Source organism: Merops nubicus, unplaced genomic scaffold (assembly GCF_000691845.1).
Source record: "Merops nubicus isolate BGI_N331 unplaced genomic scaffold, ASM69184v1 scaffold12279, whole genome shotgun sequence".
Taxonomy (NCBI): Eukaryota; Metazoa; Chordata; class Aves; order Coraciiformes; family Meropidae; genus Merops; species Merops nubicus.
The window spans coordinates 7,956-29,946 of record NW_008630213.1 but is presented as its reverse complement, the minus strand read 5'-3'; the positions used below and the strand labels follow the sequence as shown (position 1 = coordinate 29,946).

Sequence of the window (21,991 nt, the reverse complement as noted above, 5' to 3'; positions counted from 1 at the left end):
TACACAGCCAGGAGATAGCACAGGAAAATCTATCTATTAAAAATAGCTGGATAACAGGCTAGACTAAAGGTTCCAAACATGTCCTCAGGCTTTATGTGTTTCTCACTGCCATAGCACAATTATATATTGCATGTTACACCTGAAATAATTTTTCTACACGTTACAATGCCATGGAAGCTTTGGGCTACCTCTCTGACTGGGAATCTGTCACAGAAGAGCCTCACACAAGAGGAGGGGATGGAGCTGTGCATTAACAAGAAGGTCTGGATAACTGTTCCTTCCCATTTTATACATCATAACATGTATGCTTACAAGTGCTTGGAAAAACAGAAAGTGACTGGTGCTTGCCAACTTCATTAGCACTGTCGTTGAGTGCTTGAAGGCCTACTGTGCTGACATGGTTCTCTTAGAGCAGGGGTGTTTCCTTACCATTCCTCAAAGCCTCTTTTTCCATCCCTTCCTTGAATGTGCTTAGAACAGCATCCACCTCTTCCAGGTCCACAAACCCAGATGCGTTGTTGTCCCACTTTTGGAAAAGTGCCTCCAGAAGCAGCTTCCGCTGGGCCACACCAGCAGTGCACTGAGCCTGCAACAGAGGAGCAGCTGACCTTTGGGCACTCCTGGCACTGCTGCTCAGTGGAAATACAGACATGCACAAATGTGGAAAACACAGTATTTCCTGTGGGTCGGGCCAAATCTGTACATACACAGCTCAGACCTGGACAGGAATCATGGAACATGGGAGATATCTGGAAACGCTGAACACAGCCAACAGTGCAGTTATCCCAGGCAGGCTCAGCACTGCAGAGGGTTATTTCCCAGTGAACAAATGGAGCCTGTGCTGGATCTAAAGTGAGATCAACTCAGGCAAGGGCAAATTTCCCAGAATACAAATATCTTCCCAGCAAGTACTAACCACAGCCTTGTTAGAAACACCCAAAGCTGTGATGGTTTGTATTTCCATACATTGTTATTTTGCTGGTGCTGCCCTGAAGTGTGTGGGCTCCAAGGAAATGCAGGTACAATTAGTCCTCTAAACCCAGTCTCTGCAAAGCACACGGTGATAAATGACTTGAGTGGAATTCTCTCAAAGGCCAAAATCCTGGCAGCATGTGTTGTGTTCAGCGTGAGGACAGTGGAGACGTCAGATCCAATATCTCATCCAAATTAGGTCAGCAGCACAGAGGAAAACTAGAAAGAGGTCCGAGGAAAATGCAGCTAGAGCCTACTATGGACAGACCCACCACAAAATGTATCTGTACTCTGAAGTGATATGAGGCACCCTGATGCTGTGCATGAGGATATTGCTGAAGGGGAATATATTTTTTCAACACATGGCAAGAGCAGCTTGTAACTTAAACACAAAGAAGCATGTGCACATTCAAATACAGGAAAACCAAACACACTTGTTTTAAAATCCTCCCCCAAACATCCACATCCTCATTTGTACATACCAGTGCAGTAGGTCAGAGATCAGGTTCTTGGCTATTATAAAGGTGAATAAGCAGAATGGAATGTTTTGAGCTCTTTCACAATTACCTATCAACCCGCTGTCTCACTGAGTCCAGCTCTAGAACAGCCAGACAACCTCTTACAGGGTGAGTCTGTCATCACTTCTAGAGCTAAGGGCTAGGGAGGGAGGACCCATATGAAAACAATGGGGTAAAAGGTCTCCTGATGAAATAGAGCATGCAAGGCTGCAAGTGAATAGCTCTGCCAGCAAGAGATTAAGAGCTGACTTTGTCAGTGTCTGTAGGCATTTGCTTGTTTTTTGTTTGGACATGGGATCGGCAACACTTATCAGTATTTACTTTTTCTAGCTGTTCCATTTTTTCCTCTTCTGTCTGTTTGTATTCTTCTTTGATAAATGCAATAAGCCTCTTCACAGTCGGCAGAGAAATGTTTTCACCAACAAACGTCTCCATGAGCTGTACAAACTGTGGCAGGTTGAGGCAGCTTTCATCAAAGGCACTCCTAGCACAGGGAGCCCAGTGGTTCTGAATCTCTGCCATGATGGGATGTAAGTCTGAAAGGCAGAAAGCACAGTGCATAGCGGGAAGCCAAACGCTGCCCTAACACCGATGCAGTCCTGAATCCTGTGCTTCCTATCCAGTGAAAGTGTGGCTGAATACAGACTGACTCCATGCTAAAGGCCTTAATCTGCTTGTACTTTCCTAATAGAATCTCTTCAGATTTATGCTCCAGTCTAGCATGGATGCTATCATACAGCCAGGTCAAATCACTGAATACAGGTCAGCTAAAATGACTGTTATACAGCACGTGGCCTTCTGAAACAAAGACTACACTGCTCTTGTCTTGATGTCAGCTCTGGGAATTAGTGTTTGTATTCTTGCCCAACCTTTCAGCTTGCAGCAGTACTGGTATGTCTGCAGACACTGTCAGCCAGTATGTGCCCTAGTGAACACACAACTTTGTGACCAAATACCTGGAAATTTAGTGTTCTCACACTTCCAGTCCTCTGGAATTCTTGCTCCATAGCTACTATACCTGCGGCTTAGGTCCCAAGTCAGAAGGTCACCTGATGAAAGATAAAATATAACTTGTACACAAAGAAGCTTTTAAAAAAGACACAAGATGCAGCTTTCTAAAAGCCTTTAAATACATATATCCTAGCTACAGTTTCTAAAACAGATGAAAAGAGCTGGCATGAGCAGTCACCTGACCATGGCACTTCAAACTCCTGGCTAGCTTCAGCTGGAGAATCCTGCCTGTCCGAGTGTGCTGGACCTGCAATTTTAAAAAGAAATCTTCTGTGAACCAGAGCTTACTAGTCTGAGCACCGGGCTGATTAATATGTAAAATCTATCTCTCTGTCTCTGTAGTTACCCTTGTTATCAGCAGTTATTTAGTTTTACTGTCTGGAAATATTGCTTCCTGGAATTCACCTGGTGAGTGTTACATTTCTTCAGCTGAACTACAAATATCTATTTTAGCAAGAGTAATAAGATACATTCTTCTCCAAGATAGGTTTAAAATTATATTCAGGCTTCTTGTTTCCATCCACCTGTCCCTCAAAGAGCATTGCACCACCACACCATCATTTCTGCAAGAACAGGGTGTGATTCTGCTCTGAAGACTGAAGTACTTCATGCCCCTAACAACGTGGGATGCACATCCAGGGCCTGGCTGAATGACAGACGAGTGCTGTGTACTGGAAGTTAACCACAGAAAGCTCTAGGTGCCAGAGTGCTGTACCATCAGCTTTACTGCCCTTTGCATAGTAAGTTTGTCACTAGGCTGCTCTGGCAATGTAGACCCAGTTCTTGCTGTGTTTTAACCTGAGACACAAGAGTGTATTCACAGAGCGTGAGCAAGGAGTTTGGTCTTTAAATACCTCTTAGGGAACACACAGTTGCTTGACCACAGCCTTCCTAGAACAAGGGACTTTGTACACAATTAAGAAGTATGATATTCCTTTGGAAACACAGTGAGAGATTAAAATAAAAGGTTCCTGCTCTATGATCTCATATCTCACTCAGGGGCAATCAGTCTAAAAATTACTAAAAGTCATTTCTATATTTAACATGCTCAGGCTCCTGTCTTGCTATACTAATATTACAGAGTGAAACAGAACATAAAGTTTCTCCTTATTATAAAAATGCTGCTGCTTCAGAAAGTCCCTGCTTGAATTAAAGAGTCTGCTCAGTGCCTTGAATACAGATCACCAGCAAAGTGACTCACCTGCCATCCTGTCAGAGGAACACACTCCGAAACCTTGGCAGAAAACACCAAGCTGAGAAGATATCAAAGCTTCTGGTGTTGTGTCTTCAGAAAACACTCACATGCTTTCGATAGTTTTGAAATGGATTAAAAATACATGTATAGAAAAAACAGTCCAGATGTATATGTTGTAAAAGATTAACGTCTGCCAGAATAAAGGGGAAGGCTTTACCTTTATCCTGGCCTTGCAGAATGTCCTCATCCTGCAGTCTTGTCTCTGAGCTTGTCTGTTGGCCAAGCTGGCTGCCATGCTGACTAGAAAAACTCTCTTTTCTTGCAGAAGTCTCTTTCAGAACCTCTGCAACTGGAGGATCCTGTTTTGAATCAATAGCATCTATGTCTGCCACAGCTCTGTCTTCTGAGGTCATAGCTGTAGCTTCAGGTGTTGGTCCTGAAATCGTGTTGGCTGACTCTGTAATCCAATTCTCCTCCTCTTGACTAACTTGCCCTTCTGAGCCAGCTTCTCTGTCCAACGTACAAGAATCTTCTTCTCTATTTGTTTCTGTATCAGGCTCTCTACCTAGGCTAAATTCTTCTTCCTCCACTTGTTTTTCAGATCCAGGTTCTCCACATCTACCGAGACTGTGCCCAGTAGAGGCTGATCCTGCAAAAGAGTCCTCCTGTCTGTCTGCACCTGCAGACTCAGTTTGCTTCTCAGTTTTGTTATCTTCATGGAAACTGGGTTGCTCACTGTGTATGGTATCTCCATCCAAGTCACTAGCTTCAAAATCAGTGCTTTTCACTGCTGACACTTCGTTCTCACCTTCCTTTCTCAACTCAGCATCATGTGATTCTGCTGCTTGGCTTTCTTCCTTAAAAATTCCTTCATCCTCAGCTTTGCTCATGCTCATTTCTTCCAGAAGGCCTTCTGTGACACTAGGTCTCATTCTATATGTGCCTTTTCTATTATCATCTACAGGATGATGTGCTAATGTCTCTCCCTCAGAAATTCCTGTTTGAGTCAAGACTAACTTTTCACCAAGTTCCTCACAAACTTCCTGGTCAAGGCCTCCCCATAAATCCACAAGCTCAATATCTTGCAGCTCAATTATTGGCCCTAAAATAGAAAAAATATCAATAAGTTGATAATTTGCATTGGTTTTATGCTCTCTAGCATTTACAATATATAAATTGTAAAGAAAATTTAAAATAAAAGAAAAAAGGTTTTCCCGAGCAAATACAAACTATCAGAAAGTACCTTCTGCAAACATGCATCTCAGAAACACAGAACTTCAGAATAAGGTCTTCGCCTGCAGAAAACTGCACTTATTATTGTGGATTACACCCTATTTCTTTTGAAATAAATATCACGTTTCATAATTCTCCTTACTAAGAAGGAAAGCTGTAATTTGCCTTGCATTTGATCTTAGCAATTACTGTGCAGTATCTTAAAAATATTTTACTTCCATGTAGCTTCTTCTCGTGTGTTTTTTTCTTTATCTTTCCATGTTCCTGGAGAAACTTTAGTGTAAACACAAAATTAACTTCTAATGTTGCCCAGAAAGAAAGGACAATTGCTTTGGGTAAAGTAGTCTTTCCTTAATCCTACTTCCAAAAAGGACTTGGGCATTTAGTAGGAAGGAGATGTTTTGGATCCTGAAGTATTTCTGAACATTGCATCACAGTTTGCAAAACATGTTTGCAAATTATGGTGTACAGGTCACAGCATTCATTTGGATCCTTTTTTAGGCTTTGTCCATTTCTGGTAACACTTATAAAGCATATATTAACTCTACAACCTCATATGGCCTCCTAATGTTTTAACCACAGTTGTAACATACCATATACTTACACTGACTCGGTTTACAGAATCCCCTCCTGGCAATCACAGGGCTTCTATCATAGAAGTCTGTCAGCAGGGCAAGTATTTTTTGTCTGTCTAAGAGACCAACCTAGACCAAAAAATTACAATTATTGTATTTTTCTCTGGTTCTTGAGACTTACATCAACATTTGCAGCACTACAAAGGCACCATTAGCCAAGAATTACCTGTGACTGAAAATTATTCATTACCAGAACATCAGTAAATATTTCAAAGACCTGAATGTATTTCACAGAGGCAAAAATTTCTCCTCTTAGGCTTAGCTGGAGATATGACTTTGCAGGCACATCCTTTTGCATATTCTTGACAAATTACAGTGAGATGACTGTAACCACTTCTGCCAAAGGAGTTCTTCATGTAAAGATCAAAGCTTCAACATTTCACACTTTCAGGACAGATATTGATTGCTTGACAGTAGTATGGAAGAATTTGCACATATATTATGGGCTGTGCTGTATTATGTTAGTGATGTACATTGTAGTTTGATTTAGTACCCCATCATCTCCTTTGAAGCATTACCTATTGGCAACTGCCTGGGAAAATTATTAGTCAAAAAACCTGAGCTGTTATGACAACCTCCCTGATTTTCTTTAAAAATTCATAAACATTTGACCACAGAGGTGAGAGAGGCATCTGTAGTTCCATGCAGAGGAACATGCAGAGTTTGTTATGTCCCTGTTGCTCACAGTGTGTGTGTATAAAACCAGGAAAAGACAATTAAACGGACCACTTCCAATCAGGAAATTGTGAGTTTAAAAAGTAAAGCAAATCTAAGTGATTGCAAGCTTTCCATTTTATGATGAACTCCTGTTGTCATTACTTAAGTCCTGCCACCTTTGTAATCTCTCTTTCATTAGTGAAATACAGTAGTTAATTAGAGAACAGATTTACTTAAGTTCATTATTTGAAGCAAGTAGCTTTCCAACTGAATTATTGGTTTCCTTTTCACATTTTGCTCTTAAAGACTGCAAAATGTAAAATTCCCCAAGCTTTTAATTCTTTGTGTCCTTTTCCTGAAGAAATAAAGGAAGAAGTTTGCTGCTTTTTTCTGGAAATGAGCTCAAGGTGACTGCATTGTTTATAATCTAAAACTGTAATTAATGGCGTTAATGTTTAGGAACAAAGGATTTAAAAACAACTGAGAGATACCCATCACTTAGTGGAGAAGTGCCTCCCAAGGAAGTTAATACCGGAAACTAAGTGAATAAATCACATTTTCTGTTACTGCAACACCTTTTCTCTAAAGGGAATTGAAAGCTGTTTGCAGATTGTGAGAAAAGGATCAGAACTGAAATGTAACCTGTTGTCCAGTCCAGCTTTAGTGTTTCAGGCTCTTGTAACTTCATTCCTTCTGGTAAAAAAAAATGCTAGAAATCACAGTTGAATTTCAGCCATGTGTGGGTTTGGGATAACAAATGTCATAATATAATTCTGTCCCTAAACTTACAAGATGTGAGCCCTGATTCCCACTAACTTCATCTACTTGACATTAATATATAAATATCTTGCATGCTCCCACGCAAACATTTCTTCATGCTGTTTATTTTTTCAGTTGAATATATCAGATTTGATTCTGCATCCATGTAGTAGATACACAAACCCAGAACACATTTTTGAAGGTGTTACCAGATCACTGCATAACATTTGGATTCTCTATTCAGCATTTCTGTTATGCACACTTAATTTTCCATTTAAATTTCCTCAGCTGTTACTTGTCACAATCATCTGCTGGTTGCCTTGAAGCTGGCAGCACTAATGCAAAGCTTTGATTGATTAAAAAGGTAAATCAATGAATGAAGTATTATTAAAAAGAAAATAAAAATGTTGCTTTGGGATTTAGATTTTTTTTGTCATGTTAAAGTAACATATTTAGAGGATATAGATAAATCAGATTCTAGAAGAGGGTTTTTGTGGCTTAGATTAAATAATTTTATTTTTACATATTGTTAAAAATAGTAAATTATTTTTTCAGAAGTTAGTGAATGTGAATTAAGGGTATATTTTCCACTTTGGTTAAACATTTACAGTTAATACAGATTTGCCATTCTACCAGAGGTCTCTGTTATTTCAGGACACTTTAGCTTACAACTTACCTTGGAACATGTTACAGTAAAGCTATTTATAAAAGAGAGGAGCATTACAACAGGAAAACCAGTTCCAAGGTCCTATACCCAGTTACACTATTTTTCTGGGTTCCTGCATTTACTGGCAAAGGTCGTGTTCCTTTGTACTTCGTGTGTGACTGGGGAGGCTGGTGAAAGCCCCAGCCCCTGGTAGGAGGCTCGTCAGCAGGTACAGCCTCCACCAGAAATGCCAGCAGGCCATCTGTGCTTGTACAGCCGCCCAAAACTTGTCTCCACTTTTAACAAGTGCCAGCTCTAGTGGCTGCAGAGTTGAAACATGCTGACCTAATTTTCTCGCCACCTAGATATTGGCAGGTGATGATTCTCAGTTGTTTTCAGCAATGTTCTGTGATCTATGAGTAATTCCTTTAGCAACACAGACTAAACTAGACCTGCTGTTTAATCAGAGACAGGTCAGTGTTTAACCGCTCGATTGTTTTTTCTGGAAATATCCTTGTTGGTGAGCAAGATGGGAAGAACAGCCACTCATGAAAGGTCAGGAGAAAATAGACTTTGTTGTTGCTGTGCTGCAAGACAGGTAATCAGAAATGTCTCAAACTTACTAGTTTGGAAACTAATATCTGACTAAATTAAGTTACATTTCAAGATCCTGGGCTTAAAACATCCCTGAAAATTAGTGCAGATTCTGTGATAATGTATAAAAGAAACTATACTTAATACATGTGAGCACAAAGAGAATAAGCTTAAAATTCACTGAGCCCTTGCTTTTTGGGGCATTAGAGCAGTGATTCAGCTGTGTTCTGCTATTGCCTTGGAAAGTTTCTGCTTCACTGTATACTCCAGGCTGTTCTTGCTGAGCTGCCATCCTTCTGGATGCATGCATTTGAAATCATAATAATGATCATGTGGATACCTTCTAATTTGACTGTAATTTAAACACTGCTTTCTCAGCTCCCTGGCCCTAATTGCAGCGCACTGAGGCAGCCAGCCACATTCACCATGCAGGCTGGAATAACTGCCTGCTACCAAACACATGTAAATTAGGAACTGAAACAACTGTGTTGCTGTGCTTTGCACGAGGAGTACCACAGGTAATGGGTCACATTCAAGTCGTTGAAGTCTTTGGGTCTGTCTGCATCTTTTATCTTCCCAGTGGGAACATTATAGCAGGACCTATTAGAGCTATACAAAAGAAATCAGGTCCAGTTTAAAAGAACTGCATGGTGCACACTACAGTTTAGTGAACTCAAATTTGCAGAGCAAGGCTACCTTGGAGGCTAGAAACAGCGACCATGCTTGTGCTCTGGTCGTGTTTGTCTGGGCAGCGATGGCATTTGTGCTGATAGCTGCTCACTCCTGTTATGTTGTGCTAGTATTTTTGGCTCTTTGCCTCTGAGATTCCACTGGGATTAGTAGCATGGAGATGGTGATTACTGCCACAGACATAATAGGAAGAAAGCCACATTAAAACACAAAAGGGAAAGAGGGAACCTTTCAAAATGCATGGCAAAGATGGGACTCGTATATTACTCTACCCAGGAGGACCCATCACAGCTCTTCTTGACAGACCAATAGGAAAATGAAATGTCTTCAGACACATTTCTCTCCTCACACCTGAAACAACAGCTTGCCTCCTATTCCCTGAAACACACCACTGGTGTTGAAACGTGCTCAGTAATTCCATTCTCCTAGAGGTAATGACATTATTAGCATGACATCGTAGAGCACAGTTCATTCTGGGTAGGCATGCTGTAAACATCACTAGAGGAGTGCTGGATGGAATAGGTAATTGATGCAGGGGAGAACACTAAGATTTTGGCTACAACCATTTGCTGTGTAGTAGCCAGCAGCTGGCTAACTGATACCTCTTACCTACTAGCTACTCATAACAAGTACCATACTTTTTGGGTGAAGCCCAAGTTTTCAGCAATACCTTATGCTATTGATATTAGGCTCTATGCTTTAGCTCCTACTATTTACTGATTTTCTAATAAGTCTAGCTTTTTTTTTTTTTTTTAAATGAGGCTACAGGTGTGTTCAGAGGATGATAGAGTTTAGAGCTGCTGAAAACCAAATTGTAGCTTTTGAGTTCCATTTCCAGCTCTATAACCCTCTGCAACTTACTGTATTTTAATTTCCTGTCCGTAAACTGTGGCTGAAATTCACAGTAGTTTCCTTAGAGAGACTGCAAAGATAGATTATTTTGCAGTTTAAATTTAAGTTATGAGATTCACTGATAGAAGCCCTGAAGGTGTGTAAACTAATGCAACATAATAAATGCAATATATGTTACTACTGTAGTAATGTGCACATTTGTTAAGGTCAATCTACCTCAGGTTATCTTTGCTAAAATACGGCTGAACAGACAAATTAGAACCCAAACATTCTGAAGGTGCTGTGGGAAGAGGTGATGACCAGAAGTACTAAGGACTGGTTAATTTCTTCTCCAGAATCATCAGACTTTAGCCTCAAGTCATCACATTAGGTCATTTAGTTTGCAACTAGCCATCAGCTTACAGATTATTGGTTATTTCATTGTCTAAAAACTATGAATTGAAGACAATGCAGCAGTTATTGTCCTCTAAAATAATGCTGAATAAGCACAATGAGAATGTCTAGAGTCATGAAGAATATAAAGAAAGCAGTGACCCAGAGAAATACCAAACTGGAAGCATCACCATATTGAAATGAGGTTCAGAGCTGCTTTGCCTACCTTTCCACAATCACAGTCAAGGAAGAGATCAACAAACATTTGCCTCCACATATCATGTCTTATCATTTCTTGAAAGTCATCAGCACACTGCCGGAGATGCTTCAGGATTTCTTGGAACATGTCATGTGAAAAATGTTCAGTGTAGGAATGGACATACTATGGAAAGATAAAAAGCAGCAGTGGAAATAAATAGATTTTTTTTCTCAAGTATATTCGCCTTTATTTGAATTCCTGAAAATCTATTGCATGCAATGAAACATACAGGAATTTGTAGTTTAATCTCCTAACAAAACACTGACTTGCTGCATGGATTCTATACCCCCTACTTTGTTTTCTGTCAGAAGCAGCAATATTCTGCAAACAAGCCCGGGACACTGCTGCACCAGGCACTGCACAAAAGCATCTTGCACAGTTCCTTTCCTGGCCCAGAGGCCATTTATCATGTTCAGTGGTTCAGAGCTGCTGAATCAGAATCCTTCTTGTGAAATGTCATTGCTTAAGCCAGGTTATCACAGGGAGGATAGAAGTTCTCCATGGGTTTTGCAGCATTTAGTATTCTGACTTGCCTCCCAAGGAGGAATTTTGAGCCATTCGTTTTTGCAGAGCTGACAGTCACTCAACTCCCTAATGCCACAAAATGACCACTGCCCACAATTTCTGTGTTTAGAGAACTGGTCTGGATACAATAAAGGAAGGAAAGAACCTTTTGAAAATGAGCCTGCTGTCACCTAACTCCTCTGACACTGGGAATACTACTGACTTGAGATTTATTTTAAGTTCTAGCCTTGGAGACACTCTAACACTTTGGATTTATAGCCATGTGGTTTTTATGAGCAAAAGCAATAAGGTTCTAAAAATGTGGTGTGCATGACATAAATAATAATGGCCACCAGAACAAACCACAATCCCAAAGCCTGTCCTGAATTATTATAGCAGGTTTCTGCAGCCAGCCACAGTTAACAGGGAGCCCATACAGTTAAAAGGAGGAATTTCCAAATCACAGAATGTTTCCCATTATCCCACTTCTAGACTACGAATACCTGAGTGTTAGAACATCTTGGGCTTGATGAAAAGCCACACAGGCATTAACAAACTGAAAAATTAATGTTATTATTATTAATGTCTATGTTGCATAATTTCCAAATATATGGGACAAGTGGTGAGGAGAGGAAGAGCAAAAGAGCAGAAAAGCAGCAGCCAATGGCCTGAAGGGTGGCTGGTGGGAAAATGGAACTTCTAAGGCAATGGGTGGGTTTTTCTGCATTTCAGCATAAAAAGAGAGGACCTAAGTGGGTTGGAGAGAAGGTGGAGAGATCTGGGGCTATGTGTATCTAATAGCTTTTCAGAGCTATTACAAGCCAGAGCCCTGTGACAGATGAACCTTAAAGATGACAGCAGTTGGGAGGAGGCAGATTGGACAAGCAGCTTGTTATTTTGTGTGTCATCTTGATGACACATCCACAGGCTTATGTATTAATACTGCTGTCTAACAGCTTCCCAGAACATTTTCTAGAAGCATATGTTCAGCTCTGTGGGCAGGAGGAGCTCTCCTAGAGTCTTAAGCTTTTCCTAGCTGATGTGTGTAAAGAGCTCTACTGTGTAAAGTGCTGCACACATAATATGCACACATTTATTTATTATTAACCAAGAGACTTTGACACCCATCAGAAGAAAGCTGGCACACTTCCTCCTTGCTATCCAGTGTGGGACCTTGCTGTAGCTTGTGAAAGCAGTATCACCAATAACAATGGAACTTTGCTGTTTGGTCCTCCTGATCTCAATAGTAATTGAGTAAGCCACGTGCAATGATGGGAAATAATCTCACCTTTAAAGCCTGATTCTGGGCCTACCAAAGGAATGTGAGTGTTTCCCTTGGTGTCAATAGCTTTGTGTCAGTCTGCTGGGGGTTCTGCATCTAAGAGTGCAGAGCCTGTGAAATAAACCTATTAAGGACTTGTGTCTGGAATATAAACATTTTTAGTATAAAAAAACCCAATGAGCTTGTCACGAAGGATGTAAAAATACAACAGCCACTGTTTTGCATGTCCAAAAAAACCCCAAACCAACAACAACGTGTGAGGTCTCTCTACTGAATTTCTAACAGCATTTAACCCCAAGCTGCACTGAATTCAAGGAAGAAAAAAAAAAAAAAGTGCCATTTAATTTTAAGGTCCATTAAAAAGCAATGTTTTCCACATGTGAAAGGGCCCAGACCAGTGAGGAGAAAATTCATCTCTCTTTCTGGTTTTGGACGATGCAGGCTGATGAACAAAGGTAAATTGTAGCTGTGGATTAGAAGCAGCCGTGTCCTGAGAGTGAGGCCTGTGATGATGGAACAGTTTCCCAAGGGAAGTGATGAAAGCCTCATCATCTGATCCAATTAAAATTGGTCTGGAAAAAGCATCAGAGAGTGTATTCTGAGAAGAGTGTTGCACTGGCTGGTGAATCAGACAGCTTCACAGCCCATGTCTTTTGTGGTTCTGATCTCTATTGTCTTATATTTGAGTTAAAATAAGAAGTACACAAAATATATTTTCAAATATTTTTCTAATGCTTATGGAGCATGGATTCATTCAGTGCTTATACCTGTACCATAGGGGCTACGGATCGATGCTTCATTTTAGTGACAAAGGCAACTCTCTGGGCTCCCATTATCCTCAATAGTTTTCTTAATTAAATGCAGTTATTCTGAGGTTAAATTTAAAAATACCTCATTTCATGCTTAAAAAAGCCTTCAACAAGTTAGCATGAAGATGCATCTCTGTGCAAAATACCAACCATGTGAGTCTCCTGAGAGTGAAGAAGGCACAAAATCACACATGGTTGCTTGAAATTAGTCTCAGCACAGCTGCTTTATACTCTGCTTTTAATTGTAACAGCACTCACTAGCACTGCTGCCACCGAGGGTCTGTCATTATTTCCATTCTAAACATCCCTTTTCACAGGTTTAATTACCCAGCCATAAAATTTAGCTCTGTCATAGGTAGAAATGACTGGCAAAGTCTTGGCCTGGAGAGATTTTCAGTAAATATAGTTTCAACCGATTTGGTTGTTTTCAACTGGATGAAGACTAGAGTAAGGGGGTGAAACTTCCTACTACATTTTGGTGAGTTAAACCACACTTCAGGTGTTTCTCAGTGACAGCTTTTGATTTTAAAACAGTGTGTTTCTCAGCCTGATTATGCTTCTCACACATTTATGACACTTGTTGCACTTTGGTTATGGTTCAGGTCAGTATTAGTTTAGGACAAAAATGGTAGAGCTTCTCTTCACAGTTCATCACTTGTTAGGTTTTCCTATGGTTAATAGATCTTAATCACAAATAACAATACTTTTGGGACAGTACTAATTACCTCAGGCTAATGGTTATATGGGGACATCGACCCTCCCTTGAGCAGCCAACACAAAATCTGAATTCACAAGTGATTCAGGGCTTTGGCATTCTATAAAGGGACTGAGAAGGCTGTTCTAAAAAACACTGCTTCGAGAGGAACTTCTCAGAGAGCAGCACAGGCTGCATGCAGCTCTGAGAGCAGAACGTTTCCCCTTGCTGGGTGCAATGGAAGTGTTGTGACAGCAGAGGGTGGATACAGAGATGGTATATGAAATGTCTTCATACAGCCAGTTACTGGGATCCTGGAGAAGTGAAGTCCTTCACTTACTCACCTCAGCTGTACCCAGGGAAATGCCATTTTGTAATAAACATCATATTCTGAATCAGATGCTTATTTTGTTTCTCACCTCTGTGAATTCATCTATGTTTACTTTTTTTTCCAATGTGTCTATGATTTCCAGCTTCCTGTCATAGATTGCTAGTAAAAAATGAAAGGATATTGGTTTAGAAAGCAAACAGTGGTGGTTTTGCATGTTGTACCCATTTTTTTTCACACTGTAAGTTACATTATCTTTCTTCTCATGCTAGATTACATTTATCTGAGTTGTCCTACACAGTAGCTGAAGCATTTGACTGTATAAAGACTCTATAAATCTGATTCTTACATGTTTCTCTTGCTGAGAATCTGTACTTATCTATTCAGAACTGTATGGTCATATTTATTCTTGACATATATTGGTAAAAATTGCAGTGATTTTAATGGTACTTATGACAATGTAAGGGAAGAAATTATTTCTGATTTAACAAACAGATAAAACTGCCTTAAAATTCTGGGGACACGGATTCTGCTTTGCAAGAGTGGAATCAGAAAATCATAGTATTTTCCCAAAAAGCTCTGTGGCAACATTTTTACTGATGACAATATTCAAAACTATCTTTTGGTCAGCTTCTGGGCTGCTGTAATGGAACTGAGAAGATACATCAAATGGCTACAGAGACTTCTGAACGAGGCCATTTGGCACAGACATGCTGTTTCTGTTGGGTTTATCATTCTGTTCCTTCTTCCACACTGTATCAGGAATAATGAGAAAATTCACCATAGAATACATTTATCTCTTTTTGGTTAAGACATTTCTAAACATTATCTATATTAAACTATAAAACAAAGCTTAATGTTCTGTTAATGTATATTGGATGCTACTAAATGAAATTCATTAAGAAATGGAGCCACACTATTAGTGAAATAGGACCTAAAGCACCTCCAGCATCTCAACAGAAACCTCCTTCTTCTGAATCTCATGTCCAAGTATCTGTTCATACTCAAGAACTGCAGCCCCCCCAGCAGGAGCACAAGGGCTGTGTTGGGCATTCACACAACGTACTACCAATACAGGATGATTACTCAGAGGAACAATTCTGTAATATAGAAGGGGCTGAGAAAGGGCAAGCTCTAGACATAGAGGTGACTCCAGCAGCAGCAGAAGTGCACTCTAGAGTTCCCTGCTTATCATCCCACCTCCTAGCAAAGGCAGATTGTCATTACTGATGATCATGATGATGTAAAGGGCAGGCAGCAGGCTGTATGTTGCCACTTGAGTGTTCTTAGCTCTATCTGTTGGATTATCATTATTCGAGGAGGTCAGGTGTAAGCTATATAAAGTGGACAGGCATTATGGAAACCCTTTTTGTGCTGAGTGCTCTGGTGCAGAGGCCTTTGTGCTGTGTGTCCCTGGCAGGCCTGGGACTGGTGAGGGGAACAGCTAGATAAGATGGGCTATTTTGTGGAGTGTTAGGTAAGCTTCAGCAATAACCATAAATGGTAACAACTCTGTTTGACTTTAATTTTCTTGATCCTACCTTTCCTCCCTACCTTCCAGTATGCCACACTGTCTATGGGATTTCCAAGACCTCCCATGAGACAGGGAACACCATGGGACAGAGCAGATGAATGAGGTTGTCACAGAGCTGCTTAAAAATTACAGTCAGCACATGGCAATATCTGGCTAATGCAGGATGTAAGTGGACAGGGCCTGCATCTTATCTTTCTATCTCTCTGAAAGCTTTTTTTAAACTTCTTTCCATACTTTTCACGATCATATTCACCAACCACATGGTGGTTCAGTCTATTTCTGATCTGTCTGAAGATTTGTGGCTCACATCTAGCTGCTGTAACTGCCCTTAGAGATTCTTTCTCTATTATTAAATTTGTTTGCGGTTTGCTCACCGTTTGCATCAGAATTCAGACCACAGAAATAAAACTGAGGGAAACACATCAAAAACTTACCTTTCCTCACATCTATAGAAGCAGAGGCAATGATATCTGGAAAAGACCTCAGGGCACTCTGAACCTACAAATCAAGGTTATAGTCAAAGGCCTGTTTCATGCAGACAACAACAGCCAATTACTAAAATAAATCACCCAGAAGAATCAGTTGTATGGGCCAGCCACGCTTCCTGCCACACACAGGTGGGGCCTGCTAAATGTAGATCTTGTCTCTGTTGTGCTGTGTGCTACCACAGGACAACTTCTGTGACTTTTAAGAAAGATGCTTTACCAAGAGAGATATTACTTTTTTTTTAGAAAAGTGTGTTGTATGGCCCAGCCCCGCTTCCTGCCACACACAGGTGGGGCCTGCTAAATGTAGATCTTGTCTCTGTTGTGCTGTGTGCTACCACAGGACAACTTCCTAGGAGCCTTCTGTGACTTTCAAGAAAGATGCTTTACCAAGAGAGATATTACTGCAAATTTCATTTTTGCTGAGCTGCAGTATCAATTTGTATGAGTCACAGTGGTAGAAATAAGATTTAATGGAGGTCACAGGAGAGCAAGAGTGGCTGCCCTGGATCTTTTAACAGGGAGTCTGAGGGATGACTAGCTGCAGAGAAGGACATCCAGTGATGAGGTATGTATCCAGCAACCTCAGGGGTGTCTGAGCACCTTACAGGGCATTTAGCTCCCCAGGACCTCTGTGGAGAAAGCATCACAACCCCTCCATGAGCTTCCATGGGCCTGGTGAAACCAACTGGTAGGTAACGACCTGTCCAGCAACCTCAGGGGTGTCTGAGCACCTTACAGGGCATTTAGCTCCCCAGGACCTCTGTGGAGAATGCATCACCCCTCCATGAGTTTCCATGGGCCTTGTGAAACCAACTGGTAGGCAACGACCTGCACCCTGACCCTAAGAGCTGTCATGCCAGGGCAGGCAGCACTACCACAAACTTCCTTTCCCCCCTGTCTGGAGCTATCACACCAGTGTGTTAACAAGGATCATCCCTAGTTACCATTGCAACAGGTATTCTGCCACTGACATCCACTGTCCACTCTTTGAACTGAACTGCCAGTGCCTCCTTCCTCATCTCTTTCACCTGAGACTTCATATTTTCCACCTGCTCCCTTTCCTGACGTTTGTTCTTTGCCTCAGCCTTCATCCTGGCCAGCCTGTGGGACATGGGAATATGGTTTAGAAAGATATCATCATACATATATTTAAGGTAGATTAAGCCTACCCTGAAGAACAAAAGGAAATCAAATAACTTACTCTGGAAATTTTTGTCCTTCTAGTACAAGTAAATTTTTTTCCAAATAAATACTTGATGTTTGAGGCACAAAATTACTAGTGTGACTGTTGGACTAGATATTGGTAATCTGTGTTTTCAGAGGCCAGCTCCAAGGAGGCTGAGTATTTATATTCTGACATGTACCATCTCCTGAAATCTAGTGTAACTCTAATCACATTTATAATGGCACTAATCATTTATTGTGTAGATGTCCTTCAATTTCATTTCAATTTTAGCAGGAAGAGAGGTGCCTAATTTTGCTACACTTGATTTACCAACAAAATTGCATCAGTACGCATTTGTCTGAAAGCCTGAGTACCATTTCACATAAGCACAGCCCTGGCAAAGAACAACGTTCAATGAAATTTCTGAAGCAGTCTCACACAATAAAATCCACACTGCCTTAGGACAGGGATAATACACCAGCCTCTCCTCATTTTGAACACATACAGTTTGCAAGCTTGGACTAAAAGTACCTCCCTTTCTTTTTCCTTCTGTTTTCTTTGTTTCTGTAATCAGCCAACCATGTTTTTCCCAATACTCCATTTCACACAACAAAAGAACTGAATAAAATTGATGCCATAGAACTCATCCGATTTGGTTTTGTCTTTGTTCATTTATGAAATGGGGAAAAAAAGCCTTTAGGAAGTTCAAAATTCTTAAAGCCAAAGGATCAGTTCATATGAGGAGAACAGTTTCTGCTCACAAAGGCATCTGGAATCTCTCCATATTGAGACTTATGCCCTGGGCACCTCTGTGGCTCTCACCTGCACCCTCCACAGCCAGTCAGAGTAAGGGGCATTGCTCCTCTTTTGGACCTGAGAACACACCAATCTAACTATATCTTAACTAATGAATCCTGCTCCCTTCTTCCCTGTGTTTCACATATTGTGAAGATGGGCTGATCCTGTCCCTGCTCTCTTCTGTTCCTAGGGATCATCCTAGAAATTATAAAACAATTATGTTTCTTCTAACGACTAGAAAGGCCTGTTTAAAACACTACAGCAATTCACTGATCACAGTCAGTTTTATCACTTCATGGCCACTTATCACAGCGGTTTCTGAATGAATAACTGGGCTCCTTAATCAGTTGTGGGCATTGCACAAGTACCTGCTGAGGCAGTTCAGCCTCTGGCACTTCGATAGCAGGGGAAGGGTGAAATAATTTCTAATCTTCTGATGCCTTTACAGACACAGCAAAGAGGAGTTATGTAGAAGGTACCAAGCTCAATGGACTAATAGATTTTTCTTCGATAGCAGGGGAAGGGTGAAATAATTTCTAATCTTCTGATGCCTTTACAGACACAGCAAAGAGTTATGTAGCAGGTACCAAGCTCAATGGACTAACAGATTTTTCTCCAGTGTATGCTACAGACAGAAAGAGAAAACCAGAGCATTTCTAGCTGCAGCTCCTCCTCAGGAGCAGCCTGCAAGCTGAAAGCAGGGCTAAGGCCATGCTAGGAGTTGCCAGAGTGCTCTGATGATTAATATGGGCAGTGCCCAGCACAAGGCACGTTTATGTGCTGTGCCTGCACTGTGCTGCAGTTTTGCATTTATTTCTAGGGTCCTAAAACCAGGGAGCTGCATCCTCTGCCTGGTGTCCCTGGTGTGGGACTAAACATTTCCCCTGGACAAGAGCAGCAGAACAGGAGATCCCAGCGCTGGGCGCCCGTTTCAAAGTGAGATCTTTCCAGTATCAGCCACTTCCAGAAAAGAGGAGATGGCAGCAAGGGTGAGTTCCCCCTGCAGAATGGAACATGTTCCTAACTCCCACACACAGAGGGGTGACTCAGCCAGGACTGCCAGCCCTGGACAAAGAAATCTGTCTTCCAGGTATCAGTCCCTTTGGATGAGGAATCTCTCCCATCTGTTCTCCTGCATGCCTTGACTCCCAGTCAGGTGGCAGTTAAGGGGAGATGGAGGAACACTGAGAGCTTGCTGAGGACTGGGAAGCTTTAGGTATGAGCCTGTGGTGACATCCTGCCTTTCCTGAAGGTAATGTCAAGGCTCCCGGGAGCTTCACTGGAGCAAGAATTTCACTCCTCATCTTTCTGGTGCTCATGTGAGAGATTTTGAGCACACACTGCCCTTTCTCATTTTTTTTTTCCTGTTCAGAAAGGCAGTGACTCACATTAGGAGGCTCTGTGCTACACAGTGTCACTAAAATCTTCTGCTGCTGTGGTTTAAGGATTCTATGCAAATCCCACAACAGAGCCATCACAAATATGTAAATCCTGAGCTGCTGTGAATGCAAATCCCATGATACTGCTACCAGCGGATAAGCAAAACCTGCTACAGCTATGGCTACATAAACCCCTGTGGCAGTGCTGTCTGTGGAGAGATTGATCTCTACAAGTCTTGACAGTCAATTCTTTGCATCAGCTCTGATAGCTACAAATTGAGAACCTGTCTCCAAATGTAAACATGGACTTAATAGCCAAGGCCAAGATAACATGTCACAGGTAGCCAACACTTTGCATTCTGTAGGAAAATCTGACCCCTCCAGAAATAAATTCTGATTTACAATGAAAACCAGGAGTATTTTAGCAGAAAAAAACCCCAACAAAACCCAAACAAATAATCCCAAACCCCAGGAAATCTTCTGTATTTTAATTCAGTTTCCTTTACAAAAGAAAAATGAGATATGGTTCCGAACTTCCTGTATCCAGCTCTGGTTGTACTATGGTATGTCTGCTTATGAGTTAAAAACAAAAAACCCCTGAGCTGTTACACACTGACCACAATCAGTCCACTATAATTATTTTTATCTGTGGGGAAGAGGGAGGTAAGTGACTGTAGGAAATTAGTTTATCACATTGCTTTAGTCGTACTCACACAAGGCATGTTCCTATGAACTCTAACAGTGTGTGGACTAGAAACACAGAGGGACAGAAACTCAGAGCAGTAGAGAGAAGTTTAACATATTCTTTTATTCATTATAATACTGGGAACCTCAATTATCTTCATTTAGAGTTTATGCATAAGACTTGTCAACATTTTACTTCCCTAATTCCTGACACTGAAACCCTGAAACCAATTTTCAAGCTGTATGTACTATTTATGCAAATAAGACAGCCATTCAAATAGAAGTCATTATTCCACAACACAGATATAGAATCAAGTGATCTAGTCGTGAATGAGTAATTTTGACATCATTCACAATCACCTCTGGGTCATCTATAAACTCCCAATGCTCATGTCTGTATTATTCTGAATAGAGCAATGAAATGAAATTGCTCACCCAATGCACTCACTTTCCAACCTTAGCATACTGTGAGGTACCATGGAACCCCCTTCCAATATTCATTGAATATGAAACTAAAGCAAGCAGTCTAGAAAACACCCTAGAAATAAGCAGCATAATAAAATACAAACCAGTTTCTACTTTAAAGGGAAAAGAGGAGGAAAGCTTTGGTCCTGAAAGGAAAGCCTATGTAAAACTCTCAGGAGAAGGAGTTTCTACAATGTGCCAGGACAATATTGTTGCTAGTAGAAATCATCCTGAAGGAGGAAGGTTATCTTTTTACAAGTTTGTAAGAATATAAAAGAAATATCTGAAGAGTCCCTAGACCTTTGATACTAACACCTCTCCTAAAGAACAGCTGTCACTAACCTAGACCGGTTTGAAAGCAGTTTGCATTCTCCACGTGTAATTAAGGTAGAGTCTGAAGAGGAATTATAAACTTGTGAAGGTAGAATATTGCCTGAAACAGGAATAACTAGTGTTTCATTTGTGTGACATGTTCTGGCATTTGTCTTGCTTCTCAAGTTTTTAGGAGAGACAACTACCATCTCTGGCACTGTACTCCACAAGGTACATTTTGTCTGACACCTTGCCAGCCAGGCTGCACTCCCATCATTCCTTCTGTCAAACAGAGACCAAGACACCAGCTCTGGTCTTGTGACCAGGAACATTTTCAACTCTCTCACCTCTCTGATGTTGTGCCTGGCATCTCAGCTTTTAGCTCCTTTGTGACCATCCTCATTCCTCTCAGATATGGGCCTGGTTTTGAGGAAATACCATACCGAGGGTTATATCTCATCAGATATTCACCAAGAAAATTAATGGGGTTAAATGGGGTTGGTTCTTTGTCTGGTGCAAGCACATTCTTTCTTTCCACTTCCATTAACAGTTTTTCCACTCCTGGGACTAATGTAGGTAGGAGTTTGTCAAGCAAATAGATGCGAGTATCTAGTGACTCTTTCTCTTCACTGAACCACTCTTTGAACAGCCAGTCACAGGCTTCTCTCTTCTTTACCTTGTCTTCTTCTTCCTTTTGTGCACAAATTGTCTTCACCTTTGCCTCCTGCAGGCTCAGACACCTCTGCTGTACCTCTTCATAAAAAAACTCTTTCCAGAGAGCGTAATTACTCAGACATGGCAGCTCATCATCCTGCTGATTTCTCTTCATTTCTGTGGCACTCATATTCTTACCTCCACGTCTGGCATGTTTTAGAACTGCAGTTTGGGCTCCTTCTCCTGGCTGAGCAGCCATACTTCAATCACTGTGACACAGAACAAAAGCAGCATGTTATATAATGCCAAAAGATGCAGCAGTGTCCTAGCAGATGACACAGGAAAAAAGCCTATTGTTAGGAATTAACTAATATTTTTTTTCTGTGTTCCTTATTCTGTTACTGCTTCTTTGTACTTTTAAATAAATACAGCCCCTCTACTTCAAAGATCAGTAAATGATTTATAAAGATTAATTATGTATCACGACAGCCCATGGAGACAG

At 41.0% G+C, this 21,991-nt stretch overlaps 1 protein-coding gene across 1 annotated transcript; it reads right to left on the bottom strand.

Annotated features, from left to right (window-relative positions):
- Positions 1–429: 429 nt before the first annotated feature.
- Positions 430–21,748, bottom strand: LOC103779566 (EF-hand calcium-binding domain-containing protein 5-like; the record flags this gene model as incomplete). The annotated part of the gene is made up of 10 exons (XM_008947199.1): positions 21,183–21,748; positions 16,977–17,133; positions 15,979–16,042; positions 14,102–14,172; positions 10,361–10,516; positions 5,534–5,633; positions 4,601–4,798; positions 3,914–4,468; positions 1,812–2,026; positions 430–586 (listed from the first exon to the last, which is right to left on the bottom strand). Coding segments are annotated over exons 1-10 (2,239 nt in total), but the record flags the coding sequence as incomplete, so codon positions are not given.
- Positions 21,749–21,991: the final 243 nt, after the last annotated feature.